Source organism: Eptesicus fuscus, chromosome 15 (genome assembly GCF_027574615.1).
Source record: "Eptesicus fuscus isolate TK198812 chromosome 15, DD_ASM_mEF_20220401, whole genome shotgun sequence".
Lineage (NCBI taxonomy): Eukaryota > Metazoa > Chordata > Mammalia > Chiroptera > Vespertilionidae > Eptesicus > Eptesicus fuscus.
In genome coordinates, this window is record NC_072487.1 from 75185087 (window position 1) to 75203669 (window position 18583).

An 18583-nucleotide genomic window follows, 5' to 3' on the forward strand; every position below is an offset into this window, starting at 1 on the left:
GACCCGGAGGCCGCGCTCGCAACCCCTGCTGGCTTCCCCAGGTTCCCCGCTGACAGCAGCCTGCTCTTCTTCCTCCAACTTTTACCCCCGACTTGACTTGTCCGCGGGCTTCCGCTTTCCCATCCCCTTGTGCCTGGCGGTTAGTGGGTACCCGGAATCTTAGTCTCAGTTTCCGGGTTCGGCTTAGGGCGCTCTCTGGACTGATCCAAGCGGGAACCTCCGGGAGGAATTCCAAGTTTCGCCTGAAATATATGACCGAGAGCTGAAAACCAGCATTAAAAATCTGTTTCGAATGAGAGAACCTGTCTTATCCGTCGCTCCTGTCATGTCTGTCCAGGGAAGAGGCTTCTGCGAGTCCTAGAATGATCCCTTGGCCCTTGCTTTATAACTCACAGCTAGAAGTCATCGAAGGCTAGAAGGTGCCTCCGGGCGGTTCGGCAGGTCAATATATCTGGGGAATAGAAAAGTAAATTATGACCCAGAGCCTTGTACGTGATTTTCAAAATACGCAATTGTGTAAAGTTGTGGGATGGTAGAAAATTTGTCTTATTAAACACGTTGTATTTGTGAACGTGGAGTTTAAGGAATACAGAATCTGATAAAAAGCTTGGCCAGACCCATACACCATACTTTGGGTTTGTAAATAAAAATGATCTTGATTTAAATTGTTCTCAGCCGCAGGGAATTAGGTGAGGTTTTTTTTTCTTTTCCTTCTTCTTTTAATTAGTTAGGTGAATCTTGACTCCGTTTGAGAATATGCTAAAAGTTATAGAACCTCTCCCCAGAAAAGTGCAGGTAACTGCTTAGACGAAACTTTCTTGAAATTTCTCGGGCTTTATAATCCTACTGAAGCTTATCTAAAGGCCCTATCCCTCAAGCTTAGGACTCCCAAATTCAGAACTCCTGATCTTAATTTTTTTTTTAATGTTTTTATCTATTTCAGAGAGAGAGGAAGGCAGAGGGATAGAAACATCAATGATCATAGAGAATCATTGGTCGGCTGCCTCTTGCACATCCCTCCACTGGGGATTGAGCCCGTTACCTAGGCATGTGCCCTGACCTGGAATCAACCCACTGACCTCCTGGTTCATAGGCGGACACTCAACCAATGAGCAGCACTGGCAGGGCCGGAGTGAGACTTTGTAGTTGGACTTGAACATGCTCTGCTCTTTAGGTAATCGGTGTGGCCGAAAGGCAGCAGGTTTCCATTTTGTGTGGGCAGCTAATGTGAACGTGTAGCTTGATCTGGGTCTTCATTGTTCTGCCTTTTTCTACGTACTTTCAAGCACCAGAGTGGGATAGCCCATAGCACTTTGAACATTATTTTAACACCAGTTCCTGGCCTTTTGAATAAGAAAGACTCCTAACCTCAGCATATGCTTGAAATTATCTCTATGCAGGTAGTTCAGGGTTTCATCTCTTGTAAGTTTTAATATCTATTAAATGTTTGTTTTGGGGTATATGTATCTGTAAGCACATAATGCGCCTTTTTTAAGCAACTCCTATTCGGTGGCATATATGCCAAGTTGCTTTCTTCTGAGAATACTAGTATAGAATAATCAAATATTTGATTGCTAGGATTTCTTAATAAAGCAGCTCTGGAAAATTGCAATGAGTTTTATCCTCCCTCCACCCCCACTTTTCTTTATTTATTTAAAAAATATATTTTTATTTATTTAAGAGAGAGGAAGGGAGAGGGAGAGAAACATCAATGATGAAAGAGAATCATTGATTGGCTGCCTTCTGCATGCCCCCTACTGGAGATCAAGCCCACAACTTAGGCATGTGCCCTGACCGGGAATCGAGCCCTGATCTCATGGTTCATGGGTCAACATTCAACCACTGAGCAACACTGGCAGGCTCACTTTTATTTCTTATTGCCCTTCCTCTCCCTACTTCCACTGCTGCTCTTGTTATAGATTTTTGCTTTTTTTTCTCTCTCCCCAGTACACAATAGTAGACATGGGTTATTCTATTTTTAACTAATAGGAAAAAAGTTGGGGTCAAGAAATACTACCTACAATAGGTTTTCTTTTCCTTCATCTCTTTAGTTGAAGAATGATAACAAATATGTATGGACCAGGTAATTAAGCACTACAATACTTCAATGTAAATGATTAAGAAGATGGATATACTAGTATGTACTGGGTTGACCAGTATCCCTCCAAAATTAATGTCTACCCAGAACCTCAGAATGTGGCCTTACTTGGAAAAGTGGTCTTGCAGATAGAAGTAGTTAAGGTTGGGTCATACTGGATTAGGATGAGCCCTAATTCCAATATGACCAGTGTCCTTAGAAGAGGAGACACAGAGAGGGAAGGAGGCCACGTGAAGACAGAGGCTGAGATTGGAGTGCTGCATTTGCGAACCAGGAACACCAGAGATTGTCAGCGACAACCAGAAGCTCTGAGGAAGCAAGGAGGAATTTTTTCTCTAGAGCCTTCAGAGAGAGAACGGCCATGCCTGCACCTTGATTTTGGACTTCTAGCCTCCAGAACTGTGAGAGCCTAACTTTTGTTTTAAAGCAACCCAGTCTGGGGGTATTTGTTACAGCAGCCCTAGGAAACTAATACAACATACATTAAACTTCACTTCAAAGCTCTGCCTTCATAGTAACATGGTATTACTTTGTTTCTGAGTAGTAACTTTTAGAAAACACCTTAGCAATGGAGTGATGTTTGTAAGTAGATAAATCAGATTCCTCTTTGTTAAAACACTCTAGAAGCACTGCCCATGGATCGGGATCCACCTGATCACACCGGCCTTAGGTGCAGTGCCTGCAGCTCCACTGCACAGACTGCGTTGTGAATTTTAGCCCCCCTCCCAAAAAAAGTATCTGAAAAGTTTTGGGAAATTAAATGATCCCTGCTGTGCCTCATCTTAAGCCCACTGACTATTAGCTGGTCCATCCTGGTAAACCTCAAACGCCTCCTTGGCATGTCTCCACAACTGATCAGTATGTAAAATTAATGTTTGCTAAGACGGGGGTCTTCTGAGTGTGCCGTGTCTGTCCAAAATCTAGAGCAGGGTTAGAAAAGGGCACAGTGTGCCATGCAGCAGTGAGGTCAAGCCCAGCATCTTGGCCTTGTGAGCATGGAAGAGCTTGGTCAGGACAGCCCACAGCCCACCCAGGGCAGCTCAGAGTGAAGATAGGAAGAGAGCTGGGGAGAGTGGCACTGAGGTACATGCTGTTGACACACTCAGTGTTGTGCTAGATCTTGCGTCCCTCTTAAGTATGCCACCAAAATTCTAGTATGCATATGAGATTGCTGTGTGCACAGAAAGGTTGGGACCCCCAGTCCAGTCACAACTGCTATGGGCTCACGGGGGGAAAATGAGGTATCCTACAGAACCTAAATTTTAAATGCTAAATATTTGATGTTTTTTATTCATTGGCTCCTCATAGCGACCCCCCTTGAGAAAAATGCTATTATCCCTGGTCTATAAATTTGAAAAACAGAACTTGGGTTACATAAGAGAAGGAGGCCGACTTTGAACCTGGCATCCGTGCTCTTTCCATTCGGCCACTTGTACTGAGTAGCCCTCGGTGCCTGTCCAGGAGGCCAGCCCTGATTGCAGGACCCCAGACTTCTGTGTTGGCATTTTCTTTCAAGCTTTTTGTAATTTTTCCTCTAACCTCATGTGCTTCAGCTGTCATATTTCTGTTGTCTAAGAGAATTTGACCCTATTCATTTTGTGAATTGCTCTCTATATACAGTGATCCAAGAAATTGAATATTAAGCTTCCTTGGGTAGTTTGCTACCATGAATAGTAGGCAGTCAATAAATGGTAGGTGGTATTATTCTTGTGTTTCTGTATTAGTGAGAACTGATCATGGATGCCTAAAGGTACTTTTGCTTACTGAGGTCACAACCTTGGATGTATTTGAAGCCACGCAGATACTTTTTAATGAAGCTGGCTGTGTGAGATAGCAGAGAGAATGGCCAGCTCCTGCCGTGGCTGCTGCGTCTCTGTTCCAGCGGGTTGTGGCTGCATTGGAATGTGGCCTAGACATGCTGGGTCTTGTGTTGTTATGTTTTTGTTTTTGAAAGAAAAGCTAGATCCCAGCTGGCGTGGCTCAGTGGTTGAGCTTTGATTGCCGGTCAGGGCACATGCCTAGGTTGTAGGCTCAATCCCCAGTGTGGGGCGTGCAGGAGGCATCCGATCAGTGATTCCCTCTCATCATTGACGTTTCTATCTCTCGCTCCCTCTCACTTCCTCTCTGAAATCAATAAAAATATATTTAAAAAATAAATAAAGAAAAACTAGAAATTTAGGCTTTTATGTGAAGTTAGCCAGAAATTAATTCAAATTAAAAAACAAAACCAAAACACTGTTGGCCCCATCTAAACATTCATGTACCAGTACAGTCTGTGGACTGCCAGTTGGGTGAGCTTTAAAATGAGGAAGTGGCCAGCTATGTGACCTTCAGCTAGTTCAGTTAAGAGTGACCACATTTAGCCCTGGCCGAGTAGCTCAGTTAGTTAGAGAGGAATCCCCACACATCAAGGTTGAGGGTTCGATCCCTGGTCAAGACACATGCAAGATTTAATCAATGAAGGCATAAATAAGTGCAACAACAAACTGATTTTCTTTCTCCCTCCTTCTCGCTCTAAAATCAGTAAATAAAATTTAAAAGAGTGACCATATTTATTTTCTGAAGTTCAGTTTATGAGAAAAAGTATCATTGCTCCACTTGCTTTATGTTTTAAAGCATTTTAATGTGCAATTGTTTAGGGAGTTAAAGCAAAAGTATGTATGTTCTGCTGTTTAGTTAAAAGAGCAGAATTGTCAGTGTAAAGCAATTGTTTTGAAACAAAGGAAAAAGGAGAAAATGTGCCAAAATTGTAGTTGTCTTGAGGGATTTTTTCTTTTATCTCCAGATCAGACCTTTATTCTGAGCTTTGGGCAAATGTATCCAACTGCCTACTCTTCATTTCCACTTAGGTGTCTCTTAAGCGCTTAAGAAACCAACTCATCTTTCCACTCCATTCACTCTCAGCCTATAGACTCTTCCAGATTGTCTTAGTAACTGTGTGTTCTTCACTTTTCATAGATGGGTGTTCTAAGTAGCCCTCCCCCCACCCCCCATCCATCCCCTGCTCTGTCGTCACCTGAACTCGTTGGTCCAGGCCATCCTTATATCTCATGGACCAGTGCAGTCTCCTCACACTTGTGTCCCAGAATTCCTCCAGTTCACATTTTGCGTTGTAGCTGAAGTATCTGCCTAAGAGCCCAATCCCATCATGTCACTCCCCTTAAAACCCATTGGGGGCACCCTTTCCCCCTTAAGAGGGAGCTCACAGTCCTTCATGAGGCTGCCAGTCTATCTGTGAGCAGCCTCTTCTCTAGTCTCATCGCCCTTCCTTTCTTTAGTTTCTTAGTTCATAAGTGCGCAGCTTGGTGAGTTTTACATACCATGTAACCAGCACCTACGTCAAGAAACAGGACATTACTAGCACCCCAGAACCCCCACCCCCAGTACTCCTTTTGGTCACCCCAAGTCCTGAAATAGCCAACACAGATCTAAATGAGGAGGAGAGAGGTCTTGCCTTACTCGGTTTCATAACAATAAGCCATATGATACTGCAGTGGGAATCAGGCTGATTGATGGGACAGGATAGGAAGCACGTAGAGAAACTCATCTTAATGAGAACATGATGTGCAATAGAGGCGGCATCATGGAGCAGTGGCAGTGAGGACAGGTTGCTCGGAAGGGAGTGGAGGGTGTGTGTGGAGTGCAGCATGCATCTTATTCGGAATGGTGACATGATAACTGAAAGTGGAGATGGGGCGTGGTTAGGTGAGGGTCCCACATATATTACTGGCAAATAGTAATACTAAAAAAGATTGATTTTTGGTAATTATTTGTTAAAAATTTAGAAAATATAAAAAAAATAGAAAATTGTTACCACTCCAATGGTACTAATCTTTTCATAGTTTGGTGGATTTCTTTCAGACCTTTTATAAATAAATAAACAAATGTAAATATTTAGCTTTTTAATTTTCAATTTATTTTTTTACAAATTTAGCTCTTACTGTATATAGTTTGGATTCTGCTCTTTGCATTTAATATTTTGTCCAGCTTTATTGAGGTGTAATTGACAAATAAAAATTGCATGTATTTAAGATAGACAATGTGATAGTTTGATATACATATACATTGTGAAATAATTACCACAATCAAGCCAACTAACATATCATTACCTCACATAGCTACTTTTTTGTGTGTGAATAATTAAGATTTCTCTAAGCAAATTTAAGATATACAACACATGCTGAAACCGGTTTGGCTCAGTGGATAGAGCGTCGGCCTGGGGACTGAAGGGTCCCAGGTTCGATTCCGGTTAAGGGCATGTACCTTGGTTGCGGGCACATCCCCGGTAGGGGGTGTGCAGGAGGCAGCTGGCCGATGTTTCTCTCTCATCGATGTTTCTAGCTCTCTATCCCTCTCCCTTCCTCTCTGTAAAAAATCAATAAAATATATTTAAAAAAAAAAGATATACAACACAGCATTGTTAACTGTAGTCAGCATGCTGTAAGTTAGATCTGAGAAATTACCCTGCCTATCTGAAACTTTATACCCTTTGACCAGCATCTCTCCATGCCCTCCACCATCCTCTCCCACCCCCTGCTCCTGGTAACCACCATTCTGTTCTCTGCTTCAAGAACAATTTTAAATTCCACATATAAGTGAGATCATGTAGTGTTTACCTTTCTGTGTCTGGCTTATTTCACTTAGCATAATGTCCTACAGTTTCATCCACGTTGTCAAAAATGATAAGATTTCCTTCTTTTTAAGGCTGAATGATAATCCAGTGTGTGTGTGTGTGTGTGTGTGTGTGTGTGTGTGTGTGTGTATTTCTTATTCATCCCTTGACAACTACTTAGGTTGTTTTCATATCTTGGCTATAGTGAATAATGCTGCAATGAACATAGGGTGCAGCTATTTCTTTGAGATAGTGATTTTATTTCCTTTGGATGTTTGCCCAGAAGTGGGATAACTGGATCATATGGTACTTCTATTTTTAATTTTTTGAGGAACCTGCGTACTGTTTTCCATACCAGCTGTTCCAATTTACATTTCCATCAACCATGTAGAAGGGTTCCCCTTTCTCCACATCCTCAACTCTTGTCTTTCGACAACAGCCATTGTAACAGGTGTGAGGTGCATTTCCCTCCTGATTAGGGATGTTGAGCATCTTTTCACATACCTGTTGGTCATTTATATGTCTTTTGAGAAATGTCTACTCAGATCCTTTGTCCATTTTAAAGTCAGGTCTTTTGTTTTCTTGCTGTTGAGTTGTTGGAGTTCCTTATGTGATTTGGAGATTAACCCCTTATCAGACATATGGTTTGCAAATATTTTTCTCATTCCATAGGTTGCCTTTTCACTGCGTTACTGTAATTGTTTTCCTTTGCTGTGCAGAGCTTTTCAGTTTGATGCAATCCCATTTTTCTCTTTTTGCTGTGTTACCTGTGCCTTTGTTTTCTATCCAAAAAATCATTGCTCGGACCAATGTCAAGAAGGCAGTTCCTCTGGGATGGCAGCTCCAACCCCACTTTTAAGTGGCTCCAGTTATATTATTTTTCATATGTCCTAAGACATCCATCCTATGTAGTTGAATTCATTTCTCTTCTGTACGTGTAGGATAGTAGTAGCCTTGTAACACCTTTGGGAGAATTGAGAAAATAGTCACCCAGATCACTTTCTGTAGGGGTTAATCTCTCTCACAATCCTGAGGAAGGTCACGAACCTTAGCTTTTGGTTTTTATGCTCTCGCAACTCCCTGATGCCTCTCAGCAAATGACTTTCCATGATCTTAGCTGGCTTTTCTGCTTCTCCCTGGGAATGCTAATTTGCTGCAAGTTACTCCATCCCACCAGGAAGTGGAAGTCTAGCCAGCATGCTGTAAATGCATAGCTGGGCTCCTAGGGAAATGAGGAAAATTCCCAGGGGCCAAAAATAAAAAGTAAAGGTGGCAAGAAGGAGCTGAAACTCCACTGGTAAAAGAACACAAGTTAGGGCTGCCCTGAAGCATGGCAGAACCTGGACCCTGGAGTCTGGGATTTTGAACAGCTGGTGAGGAGTAGGAGCCAAAGCCTTAGAACTAGGCGGGAGGGGAGCTAGAACTGTCCCTGTCCTCAGCCCTGAGTATGGGACTCTCAAAGAGCTATGTTGCTTGAGTGGAAGAGTGGGCTAGGAAATAAAGTGGCAATAAGATGTATGTATTAGCTGTGTGTGTGGTGGTGGGAGGGGTGGTCTCTGATTTTTCTGCTGCAGATCTGTTCCATGGCCTCTCCTAGGCCGTTGGTGTTTGCAGTTAGACTGAGTCTGATATCCAGAAGATCCAACTCTAGAAATGAATAATTACCACTCACACAAAAAAACAACCTGCTGTGAACATCAGCAGAGACAAGGACCAGGAGCAGAATTAGACCCCTGACACGTGTGGTAAAAGAGCTATATTTAAAATTGAAAGGAACAAAGGATGAAATTTAAAAATATGAGCAAGAAGCAAAACCACTATCAAAAAAGACTATCAGATTTGAGGAAGAACCAAATGTTAGTTTTAGGAAAGTGCTTAGCATTTAGGAGTTAGTTAATAACTGTTGGCTTCTTGCAAACTTAGTGAAGGTGATTTGATTTAGGCAAGTAATTCTCAATAGGAAACTCATAGCTTTCTTCACTAATACTCTTATGGACCCAAGGTCCATTCACCCACCACTTCAAAAGGCCAAAACTCAAAACGGAGTCTGGAGGAAGGAAAAGCTTATTGATGGAGAAGGTGCCAGTCGAGAAGATGGAGGCCCTAGTAGTCCCTCAAATCCATCTTAAGGAAGTACAGAGTTTAGGCTTCTCTTATGTCAAGGGAAGGGAATGGGAGGAGCTGTTTTTGTGGAAACTAAAGCCCCAAGCAGAATCCCGCTCATGATGAGTGTGTCTCAGCAGGACCTGCTAGCCGGAGGGCCGTGGGGGCAGCACAGGCCCCACAAGAGGGGTCCCAGAGACGGAGCGGTTCACTCTTACAATACCGTGTTCTGTTGGCCGCCTCCGTTGGAAAATGACATCGCTTAGGTGCTTCCTCACCAGAGGGATTTATTCAAGAGGAAGAAAGGGTTGCAGCCCTGTGCATGCAGACATGGCAGGCCACATGCATAGTTGGCCTTCGTGCCAAGATGGAGGGGTGTTTCTGGGAGGGAAAAGGAAGTTAAGGGACAGAGGACCATGGAGCTCTGTTATGAACAGTTCTTCTGGGAGGTCTCTCGATGACTAGAGTGGGAGAACTTCCACATGAGCCTTAGCTGCTCCTATAGACCCTCCTGGCTGACGGTTTGCCTAAAGGCCCAGTTAGTCTTCATCAGCCTTAAAACTTTCTGGCTTAGTTGGCATTGAAATCACCCCTTTGAGACAATTTCAAGCTGGCGTGCTAGGCATTTGCCCAGGTCGTTCAGTTTCAGCAAACCTCAGGATGATCCGGTGTCCAAAAGATCCTGTCTCTACCTGGCAAGTTCCTGGGATTCCTTCTGCATATAAGGCTTTGTTTCCTGAAACCCATCGTATACAGCATAACTTTTAGATTCAAATGAACCTATGTAAAAAAAATGAATTACAGCCCTAACCGGTTTGGCTCAGTGGATAGAGCATCGGCCTGCGGACTGAAGGGTCCCAGGTTCGATTCCGGTCAAGGGCATGTACCTTGGTTGCGGGCATATCCCCAGTGGGGAGTGTGCAGGAGGCAGCTGATCGATTTTCTCTTTCATCGATGTTTCTAACTCTCTATCCCTCTCCCTTCCTCTCTGTAAAAAAATCAATAAAATATATTTTTTTAAAAATGAATTACAGATTAGAAAAGTAATGTGCAGGTGTCCCCGGTCATCCTGCAGTGGGAGGAGCCAGTTGCACACAATTTATAAGAAGGTTTATAAAAACGGATTCTCAGAGCAGTTTTTCTCCCACCCCCAGCATGTTTTTCTTCATATGTTTTTTTGTTCATTTTGGAGAGAGAGGAAGGGACGGGGGGCGGCGGGGGAGAAACATCGATCACTGAATCCCAGACCTTTTGGCCGGCGAGGCGACACTCTAACCACTGAAAAAAACTGGCCAGGGCCAACTGGTGACCTTTTGGTGCATGGGATGACACTCAACCAACTGAGCCACACCAGCCAGGGCCAGCATGATTTTTGAGTGCTTACTAGATGCCAGGCCTTGGACGAGCAGGAAGGATGCGAGGATGACTAAGACATTGTTCCTCCTTCCCTGGAATGCACATTCCAACTGACCACCTAGTCAGGACTATTACAAATGTGTCAAAATGAATTGCATCTATTATGTGCTTCCTTCTGCAAAACTGTTGATATCTTATGCATTTCTGATGAGTCATCTTCAGCTTTGAAACAAGATCAGGTACCACAGCTGTATATTTTACTAAGTATATGGAAACATTGGTTAGCTAGCAGGAAACTAGTTTTTCAAGCAAACGAATAGGTATAGGTTAAATAATCAAGTTAACTTTTCCCTATTACTAATTTCTGCAAATCTTTTTAGAATGACGTGAGGCATAAGGTTCATCTAAACACCTTTGGATTCTTCAAGGATGGGTACATGGTGGTTAATGTCAGCAGCCTTTCAGTGCCTGAGCCTGAAGGAGCCACAGACAAGGATCTGATTGTAAGTGCCTTCCCCGGACACCAAGGGTTGATGCTTCTCTGTTTCTTTGATGAAAGCTTTGCCCCATACTTGAATGAGAAGTATCAGAATATGGAGAAAATAAAACTTGTGAGCAGGCATCAGATAATTTTATTTTTAACATTTAAATTGTAATTCTTGAATAATTTTAGTAATTAGTGATCCTTCTTGCAATTGAACGCCATGAAAACCGAGAGGAGGCCAGGCTATCACGTGGGCATTTACCTCTACTCTCTTTACCCCTCTTAGATTGGATTCAGCCTCGACCGTACAAAGAATGACGGATTTTCTTCCTACCTGGTGAGCATTAAATGCGTGACTGATCACACTCTTCACTTGAGCTCAGGACACCGGGTGGGAACACTGCTTTTGTTGCTGGGCTGTTTTCTTGAGGTGGTGGCTGCTGGGACTTCTGGGTATCAGTGTACCCACGGTTGTATTGTTTTCAGTGGAGGGTGGGCCCCTTATTTGTCTTGTTCCTGAAAATGTTTTTTCCTTGTTCTGATGTGAATGAATAAGGTGATGTATAATTGGGTCTTCTTTCTTAGGATGAAGATGTGAATTTCTGTATTTTAAGGAAACAGTTGGTCTCTGTCCCCCTTCTAATCCTAAACTTCTCCAGAAGTGAGTAAGTAATTCTAATAATTCCTTCAGTTCAACCCTAGAGTAAAGTTAGGGGGAATTTGGTCATTAAGCTAACATTCATTGAGTATCTACCATTTGCCAAATACCGTGCTGAGTGCTGGCGATTAAACACAAGGTGAGGGAGACCAAACAGCCATCCCAGTGATCACAGCAAAGCAGAGAGGTGGGGCGGAGGCACTGATGTGGGAGAGGAGGGGAGGTTTCAGGTAACGGGGCCCACGCCCCCTTCTAGTGAGGAGACTTCACCAGTGAATAAGAAAGGGAAGAACATCTCCCATGTAAATGCCAAGGCAGAATGGCATGAAATGGCGTGGTGTGTCCCGTAAAGTGGGTTCTTACTCCCATCTCAGTAAGGGAAGGACAGGAAGGCTTCTCTCCAGGCAGAACGAGAAGTGCTTCCCTTCACCTGGATTGTCCAGTTTAGGTTCCATGTCACGCAGGCTTGGAAACTCACTGGCCCTCGTGCAGGGCAGGTAAACAGCAGTGGGGTCTGTTCAGGAGGGAGAAGGGAGGAAATGCGTCCTAGGCGTGCTGCTCCAAGTTCCCTAGACTTCAGTTGAACATTTCATTGTTGTTTTTCAAATATATTTTTATTGATTTCAGAGAGGGAGAGAGAGAGAGAAATATCAATGATGAGACAGAATCATTGATTGGCTGCCTCGTGCATGTCCCCTACTGGGATCGAGCCTGCAACCCAGGCATGTGCCCTGAATGGGAATCGAACTGTGACCTCCTGGTTCATAGGTCAATGCTCAACCACTGAGCCACTGGAGCCAGGCCATTTCATTGGTTTTATCTCTTGTTCCGTTTCCCTTGTACACCAGTTTGTTGACCACATCACAGATACTTAGTGGGAAAGAATGTACATCAGAATAGCGTGGTTGCCAAGAATTTCAGCCCTAAGGGGAGAATGCCTGGATCCTCGCCAGCTCCTTACTAGCTTACTGCTCTTGGGCAAGGTATTGAACCTTCCTGAGCCTCCATTTCAGCATCTGTAAGATGCAGGGGATAGAATCTACATTGTAGGATTACATGACATCATGAATTTAGAGGTTGAAGCCATGCCTAAGGTACAGCACTTAAAGGGCCATAGGCATTACCTTGAACTTTTCCCCTTCTATCTTATTTAACTGTAGAGTGAAAATAAAATCTCCACCAGAAGCTGGTACCCAGTTACCAAAGATCATCTTCAACAAGGATGAGAAAGTCCTTGGCCAGAGCCAGGAGGCTGGTGTTCCCCCGGTTTCAGCGGGCAGCCAGACTGAGACGAAACAAGGTAAACGTGAGGTGAAACTAGACTTTCCTTCACTGCCCAGCTTGGTTGATTCTTTTTGGTTCCTAAGTAAAAACAAACATGATCTATGCATTATTTTATGCTAAAATATATAATCATTAAAGAAAAGTGAGGAAAATACGGAGAAGGTAGAGAAAGAAAAGTCATTTCTCCTTACACCCAGTGTTAAAATTTTAGAAATTGATGTTTTGCCTAAGTTTGTTTTTTAGGTGTAGAACATGTAAAATTCACAGTTACATGTACCACTTCAAGCATCCCTGTTCACTTAACTTTAAGATATTTTATACTTTTCACATATCCCGTTAAATGGATAATATAATTTATTCAACCTCTCCCTTTAAGGAGGCATATTTTCATTTTGATGCTATCCTAATATATAAAAACCCTGGGTCTGTCTCGACCAGAGGCTCGACCAACCGGAAGTCAGTCCTGCAGTCAGTGCTGGGTTGCTGTGACAACCCAGCCCTGAATGCTATGGCAGCAGGCGTGGTGACCCAGCACTGACAGCTGAGGGGGCTGCCAATCAGGCCTGGAGAGAGGCCTGAAGAGAGAAGCAGGGTCTGATTCATAGCCTCTGTGGCAGCTGTTGGTGAGCACTTACTTCTCGCTTTCTCTCCAGGCCTGGCCAGCAGCAATGCCTACATTTCTCTCCAAGCCTCCACTGGGGCTGCTGATCAGCCCTGCCTTTCTGATCAGGCCTTGTTGATAGGCCCAGAGACGCTGACTGGCATTGAAACCGACCAGTCAGAACCAAATCCGGGTGAACTGTGAGGAGCCAATGGTTGCCTAGGAGGCGGAGCTTTTGATGCTGACGCATAGAAATTGACTAATCAGAACCAAATTGGCCGGCAAAGGAGGGCAGTTGGGGGTGAGATCAGGCCGGCAGGGGAGGGCAGTTGGGGGCAACCAGGTTGGCAGGAGAGGGCAATTGGGGTGGGACCAAGCCTGCAGGGGAGGGCAGTTGGGGGCCATCAGGCCGGCAGGGGAGGGCAGTTGGGGCCATCAGGCCGGCAGGGGAGGGCAGTTGGGGCCATCTGGCCAGCAGGGTAGCAGTTAGGTATTAATCAGGCCATCAGGGGAGCAGTTAGGGAGTGATCAGGCTGGCAGGCAGAAGTGGTTAGGGGCAAGCAGGCAGGCAGGCAGGTGAGCAGTTAGGAGCCAGCAGTCCCGGATTGTGAGAGGGATGTCCGACTGACATCCCCCGAGGGGTCCCAGATTGGAGAGGGTGCAGGCTAGGCTGAGGGACACACACACACACACACACACACACACAAAACACACACACACACAGTGCACGAATTTCGTGCACTAGGCCTCTAGTTATAAATATTGCTGCATTGGACTTCTTTGTTTGTAAAACTTTTTTTCAGATATAGAACTTTCTTTAGGATGGGTTCCCAGAATTGGAATACCCGATTCAAAGGATCTGAATACGTCTATTGATGCATATTTTTAGTTCCTTTCCAAATGAGTTGTGTGGGTTTACATACTCCTATCAGAAAATATGTGGGAATAGTGCCCATATCACCATGTTCTAGCCAGTACTGTGTGTGTGAATGTTAAAGTGAGAGGCAGAAAGCAAAAAGGCATTCTTTTTTTTGTATTCACGTTATTAGGTTGCACTTTTTTTCCTATGTTGACTAACCAATTTATATTTACCACCTCTTTTGTTAACTGTCAGGTTTGTCTTTAAAAACAAATTAATATTTATTCTATTTTATTTATTAATAAATCTTAATAATATTTATTGTATTTACACTTTTTTTTTTAACTTTTTCAAAACTCTAACCCAAATTAGAAGACCTGCAGAAAGACTGCATTTGTGTGATGGTGTGGTTTAATGTCTGCACTGTCTCCTCATCCAGGTTCTTCATGCGCAGTGACCATTTCCTGGGCAGGAAATACTCTTTTCCTTCTTTTTCTTCTGAAACCCTCTCCCTTCCTGCAGGGAGTTTGGGATCCTGCCTTCCTCATGAAGAGTAGCTTAAGTAAAAATAAGGCCCAGATGCCCTCTTTGTTCCATGAAAGAAGCCATTAGCAATCTTAACACTTCTTGCTATGCTATCAGTTTTTCCATGTATGTAAATAGATCTCATATATATTTATTTTATGTATGAACAGTGACCTGTTTTCAAACATACTTACCTAGATAGATAGAAAAGTCAGGCCATGTGGCATCTCTGGCAGTAACATACACTAGATTAACAGATGAGTTCCCTGTTGGAACTGAATATTATCACTTATTAGATCACATCTATAACATAATAAGTTCTAGTTTGCTGCTTCTACAGCTCAAGAATTATTTTGGGATTTAAAGAGATGGCAGTCCAGCCTGGGCTGATGTGGCTCTGTTGTTAAGGTGTCATCCTGGGCACCAAAATGTTGCTGGTTCCATTTCCAGTCAGGGCACATGCCCTGGTTTCAGGCTCCATCCCTTGTCAGGGGCGTGCAGGAGGCAGCCAATCGATGTTTCTTTCTCTTCCTTTCCCTCTTTCTCTCCCCTCCTCTTTCTGTAAATATCAATAAAAAAATCTTTTTTTTTTTTTTTAAAGAGATGACAGTCCACCAGATAGCATATGGTCTCACTTTTTTTGCTTGTTTGAATTATTTGATATTAGACAAACTAGAGTCTCATAAAATGATGCTATAATATACATGTGAGGTGAATTCTACAGTAATACCTTTTCAATGTTTTTGCTTCTAGAGAGTGGAAAGTCTAAAAGAAGTACAGTGGATGCAAAGGTAAGAACTAAGCTCCCTTTTGTGCTCAACCTTTTTGTTTATATATGTGGTATATGTGTGCATATATGGATCTCTTTTTAAACACACATACACGGGTACATACATATACATACAAATGCCTAATGTACAGGAAGCTGCCTTCTGTTTGGAGACATAATGTTGACACACTGAAACAACTTAACAGTAAAGAACTTAAGTGCTAAAGGGTCAGATAGCGGGTGGAGAGGGAAGTGAGCTATCTGGAGAACCCTCTGGAAGGAAGTACCGCCAGGGTTTGGAGTTTGCTGGATTTGTTTGGGAAAGAAGAGATGGAATGGGATGAAGACTGCCAGAAGCAAAGACTGGAAGTGGAAATGAGCTTAACAGGTGCTGGGCACTGGCCTGTTGGAAGGAAAAGGTACATGTTTGGGAGCAGAGAGAGGGATCTTAGCTAGTAGAGAGCTGGCTGTACATGCTACTACTGCCCGTAGTCACTTAGCTGTCTCCTCAGATCCACGGTCACGTGATCGCAGTGCTTGTGGTCAGGTCATCCTTATTTCACTTAATAGTGGCCCACTGTGCTAGTGTTGGGATGCTGGCAATTTGGATATGCCAAAGGGAAGCTTCCTTTACCTGAAGAGGTGAACATTCTTGACTTAGTAAGGAAAGAAAAAAAACACCATGGTGAGGTTGCTAAGATTGACAGTAAGACTGAACCTATCTTTGAGACTGCCTAATTTATAAATTAAACTTTATTATAGGTATGGTTGTATAGGAAAAAGCATAAACATAGTATATGTAGGGTTTGGTGCTATCTGCAGTTTCAGGCATCCCCTGGGGGTCTTGGAATGTATCCCCTGCAGATCAGGAGGGACGACTATATTTAAAATGGCAATTTGATACGTTTTGGTTTATGTATACACTGTGAAGCTATCACCACAATGAAGTTAGTGAACATTACCCATCACCCCGAAAGTGTTTCCTGCCCCATTGCCATGCTCCTGCCCCATTGTTTGCTCCTGCCCCATTGCCATGCTCCTGACCCCTGGCAACCACTGATTTGTCCCCATAGATTAGTTTCATAAAACTCTGCGCAGATGGATTATGCAGTCCGTGCTCTTTTGTGTTCTTTCATTCAGCATAAGTATTCTTAGTTAATCACGTGGTTGCATATGTCAGTAGTTCTTTTCATTACTTCATCCATTGGACCAATGGCAATGTGTTACTCACTTGAAATCAGGAGTGGAGTCCAGGGATGGTCAGGGTGTGACCTGGGTTGGTAGAGAAGTGCTCCAGCAGGAAGTTGGGGGATGGGGTGAGGAGTGGGGTTAGTGAAGAGGCAGAAGACAGTTGAGTAAAGGCAATGGGTGAGGAAGAACGAACATTCTCTGTGAAAGGGGATTTCAGACATCAAAAGGATGGTGGGTGTTACTTTTAGGGAGCTTTTAAAGGTCCGAAAATGTAGGCTTTAAGAAAAATGTGTTGAAATCTTTGTTTATTAGCTTACTTTTCCTGCCAGTGTCCTAAAGCAGGTTGTTATGTCTTTCTAGGCAATGGAAGAGAAAACCTTTCCTGTTCGTAATAATAATGGGGCACTTTCATTTTGGGTATGTATCTTCTTTGAGTAAAGCTTGGTCGCTACCATGTAAAGAGTGAATTTTTAAAAGTAAACGCGTTTTGAATTTAGGAATAATCAGGCATGCTATGTATCAGTCACTTGAATACAGTAGCTCTCTCCATAACAAACCTAAAGGGTGGATATTATCACCTGCCGCGTAGCAAATCATAAGTCTCTAAGAAGGAATAACTTCATGAATGTCCAGTGTGAGTGACAAGGCCCAGATTCCAACCCAGTTCTGCCTGGCTGTCCTCACAACTTTGCCTCTAATCTTATGCTGTCTCCCATTCCGAGTGCTCCAGAAGCACAGGATTTTGTACCTGGAAGGACCATGGGTGATCCTTTAGGGTGATGTTGTAATTTTAGATGAGTTCACTGAGACTCAGAGGCCTTGAGTGACCCGCAAAGCTGTCACCATTATTAACTGCATGTGAGTGTTTGTGGTGGCATCACAGCCCATGTATATGGTAGGAGGTTGGACTGGCTCTCAGCACCAACTTACTAGCTGGTGACCTTGGACAACTCACTTCACTTCTGCTCCTCACTCTTTAATCATCTAAAAATGAAAAATGGTGGGACCTGTCTCATAGGGTTGTCAGGCATATCTTTTTTTTTTAAGTGCTCTGTAAAGTGCTATGCAAATAACCTTTATTATTACTTTGTACAAGTCACTGCCTCTTTCCTAACCCATTTTTATTAATTGAGGTCTAATTTGCTTACAGTGAGATGCACAGGTCTTGAGTGTACAGCTCAATCAGTGTTGACAAATGCAGGCGGCCATGTAATCCACTCTGCCAAGATGCTCTGCTTGTATCACCGTGGCAGTCTCCCGCCCCTGCATCCTCTGTTCTGATTTCTCTCACCGTGGTTTATATTGCCCATCTAACAGTTTTTATATGTTAAGTTTAGTAGCCATTGGTATTAATAGCTAACGGAGAGCTTGTGGAGTAGTCACCTCTCCAAATCCTCAGCAGCTTTCCGGCTGTCTCAGAGGGAAAGCCCAAGTCCTTCCGCTTGTCTGCAACCCACAGGTCAGCCGCTGTCATTTCTGTCCTGGCTCCTGTTCTCTCCCCTCCCCTCCCCTCCCCACCCCTCCCCACCCTTCCCCTCCCTTCCCCTCCCCTCCCCTCCCCTCCCCACCCCTCCCCACCCTTCCCCTCCCCTCCCCTCCCCTCCCCTCCCCTCCCCTCCCCTCCCCTCCCCTCCCCTCCCTGTGCTAACGCTGCTCCTAGGGAAGATCAAGCCTCAGGCTCCGCTTTAACTGTCCCCACTGGGAGGAACACTTGTACCTCGGATCCCTTTTGATTAATTTCTTTCTCCTTCAAGTCAAACACCACTGTCTAACAAAGCTTTCCCAATCACCGTGTTTTAAATGCAGCCACTCCCCTTCGCCCTCCCCTCTCCGTTCTTTTCCCTTCGCACTTGTTTCCAACCTGCCGTGATTGTACTTACTTACTATGTTTGTCAGTCTCTCCCTGTAGAAGGTAACCATAAGGGCAGGGGTTTTCTGTTTTATTACTGATGTATATGAAATTCCTAACCTTGGACCTGGCCCTAATAGGCTCTCCATCAGTAATTATGGACATGAATGAATGAATGCCAGGCGTTGTGCTAA

The 18583-nt window shown here is 43.8% G+C and overlaps 1 protein-coding gene across 1 annotated transcript in view; it reads left to right on the forward strand.

Annotated features, from left to right (window-relative positions):
- The window catches only part of GPR107 (G protein-coupled receptor 107), a 52294-nt gene that overhangs the window by 444 nt on the left and 33267 nt on the right, over positions 1–18583 (forward strand). The window contains exons 2-7 of the mRNA XM_008152520.3: positions 10550–10672; positions 10940–10990; positions 11239–11318; positions 12472–12611; positions 15334–15371; positions 16901–16957. Of these exons, the coding sequence (XP_008150742.1) occupies positions 10550–10672; positions 10940–10990; positions 11239–11318; positions 12472–12611; positions 15334–15371; positions 16901–16957 (489 nt within the window). The remainder of the gene's footprint in view (positions 1–10549; positions 10673–10939; positions 10991–11238; positions 11319–12471; positions 12612–15333; positions 15372–16900; positions 16958–18583) is intronic.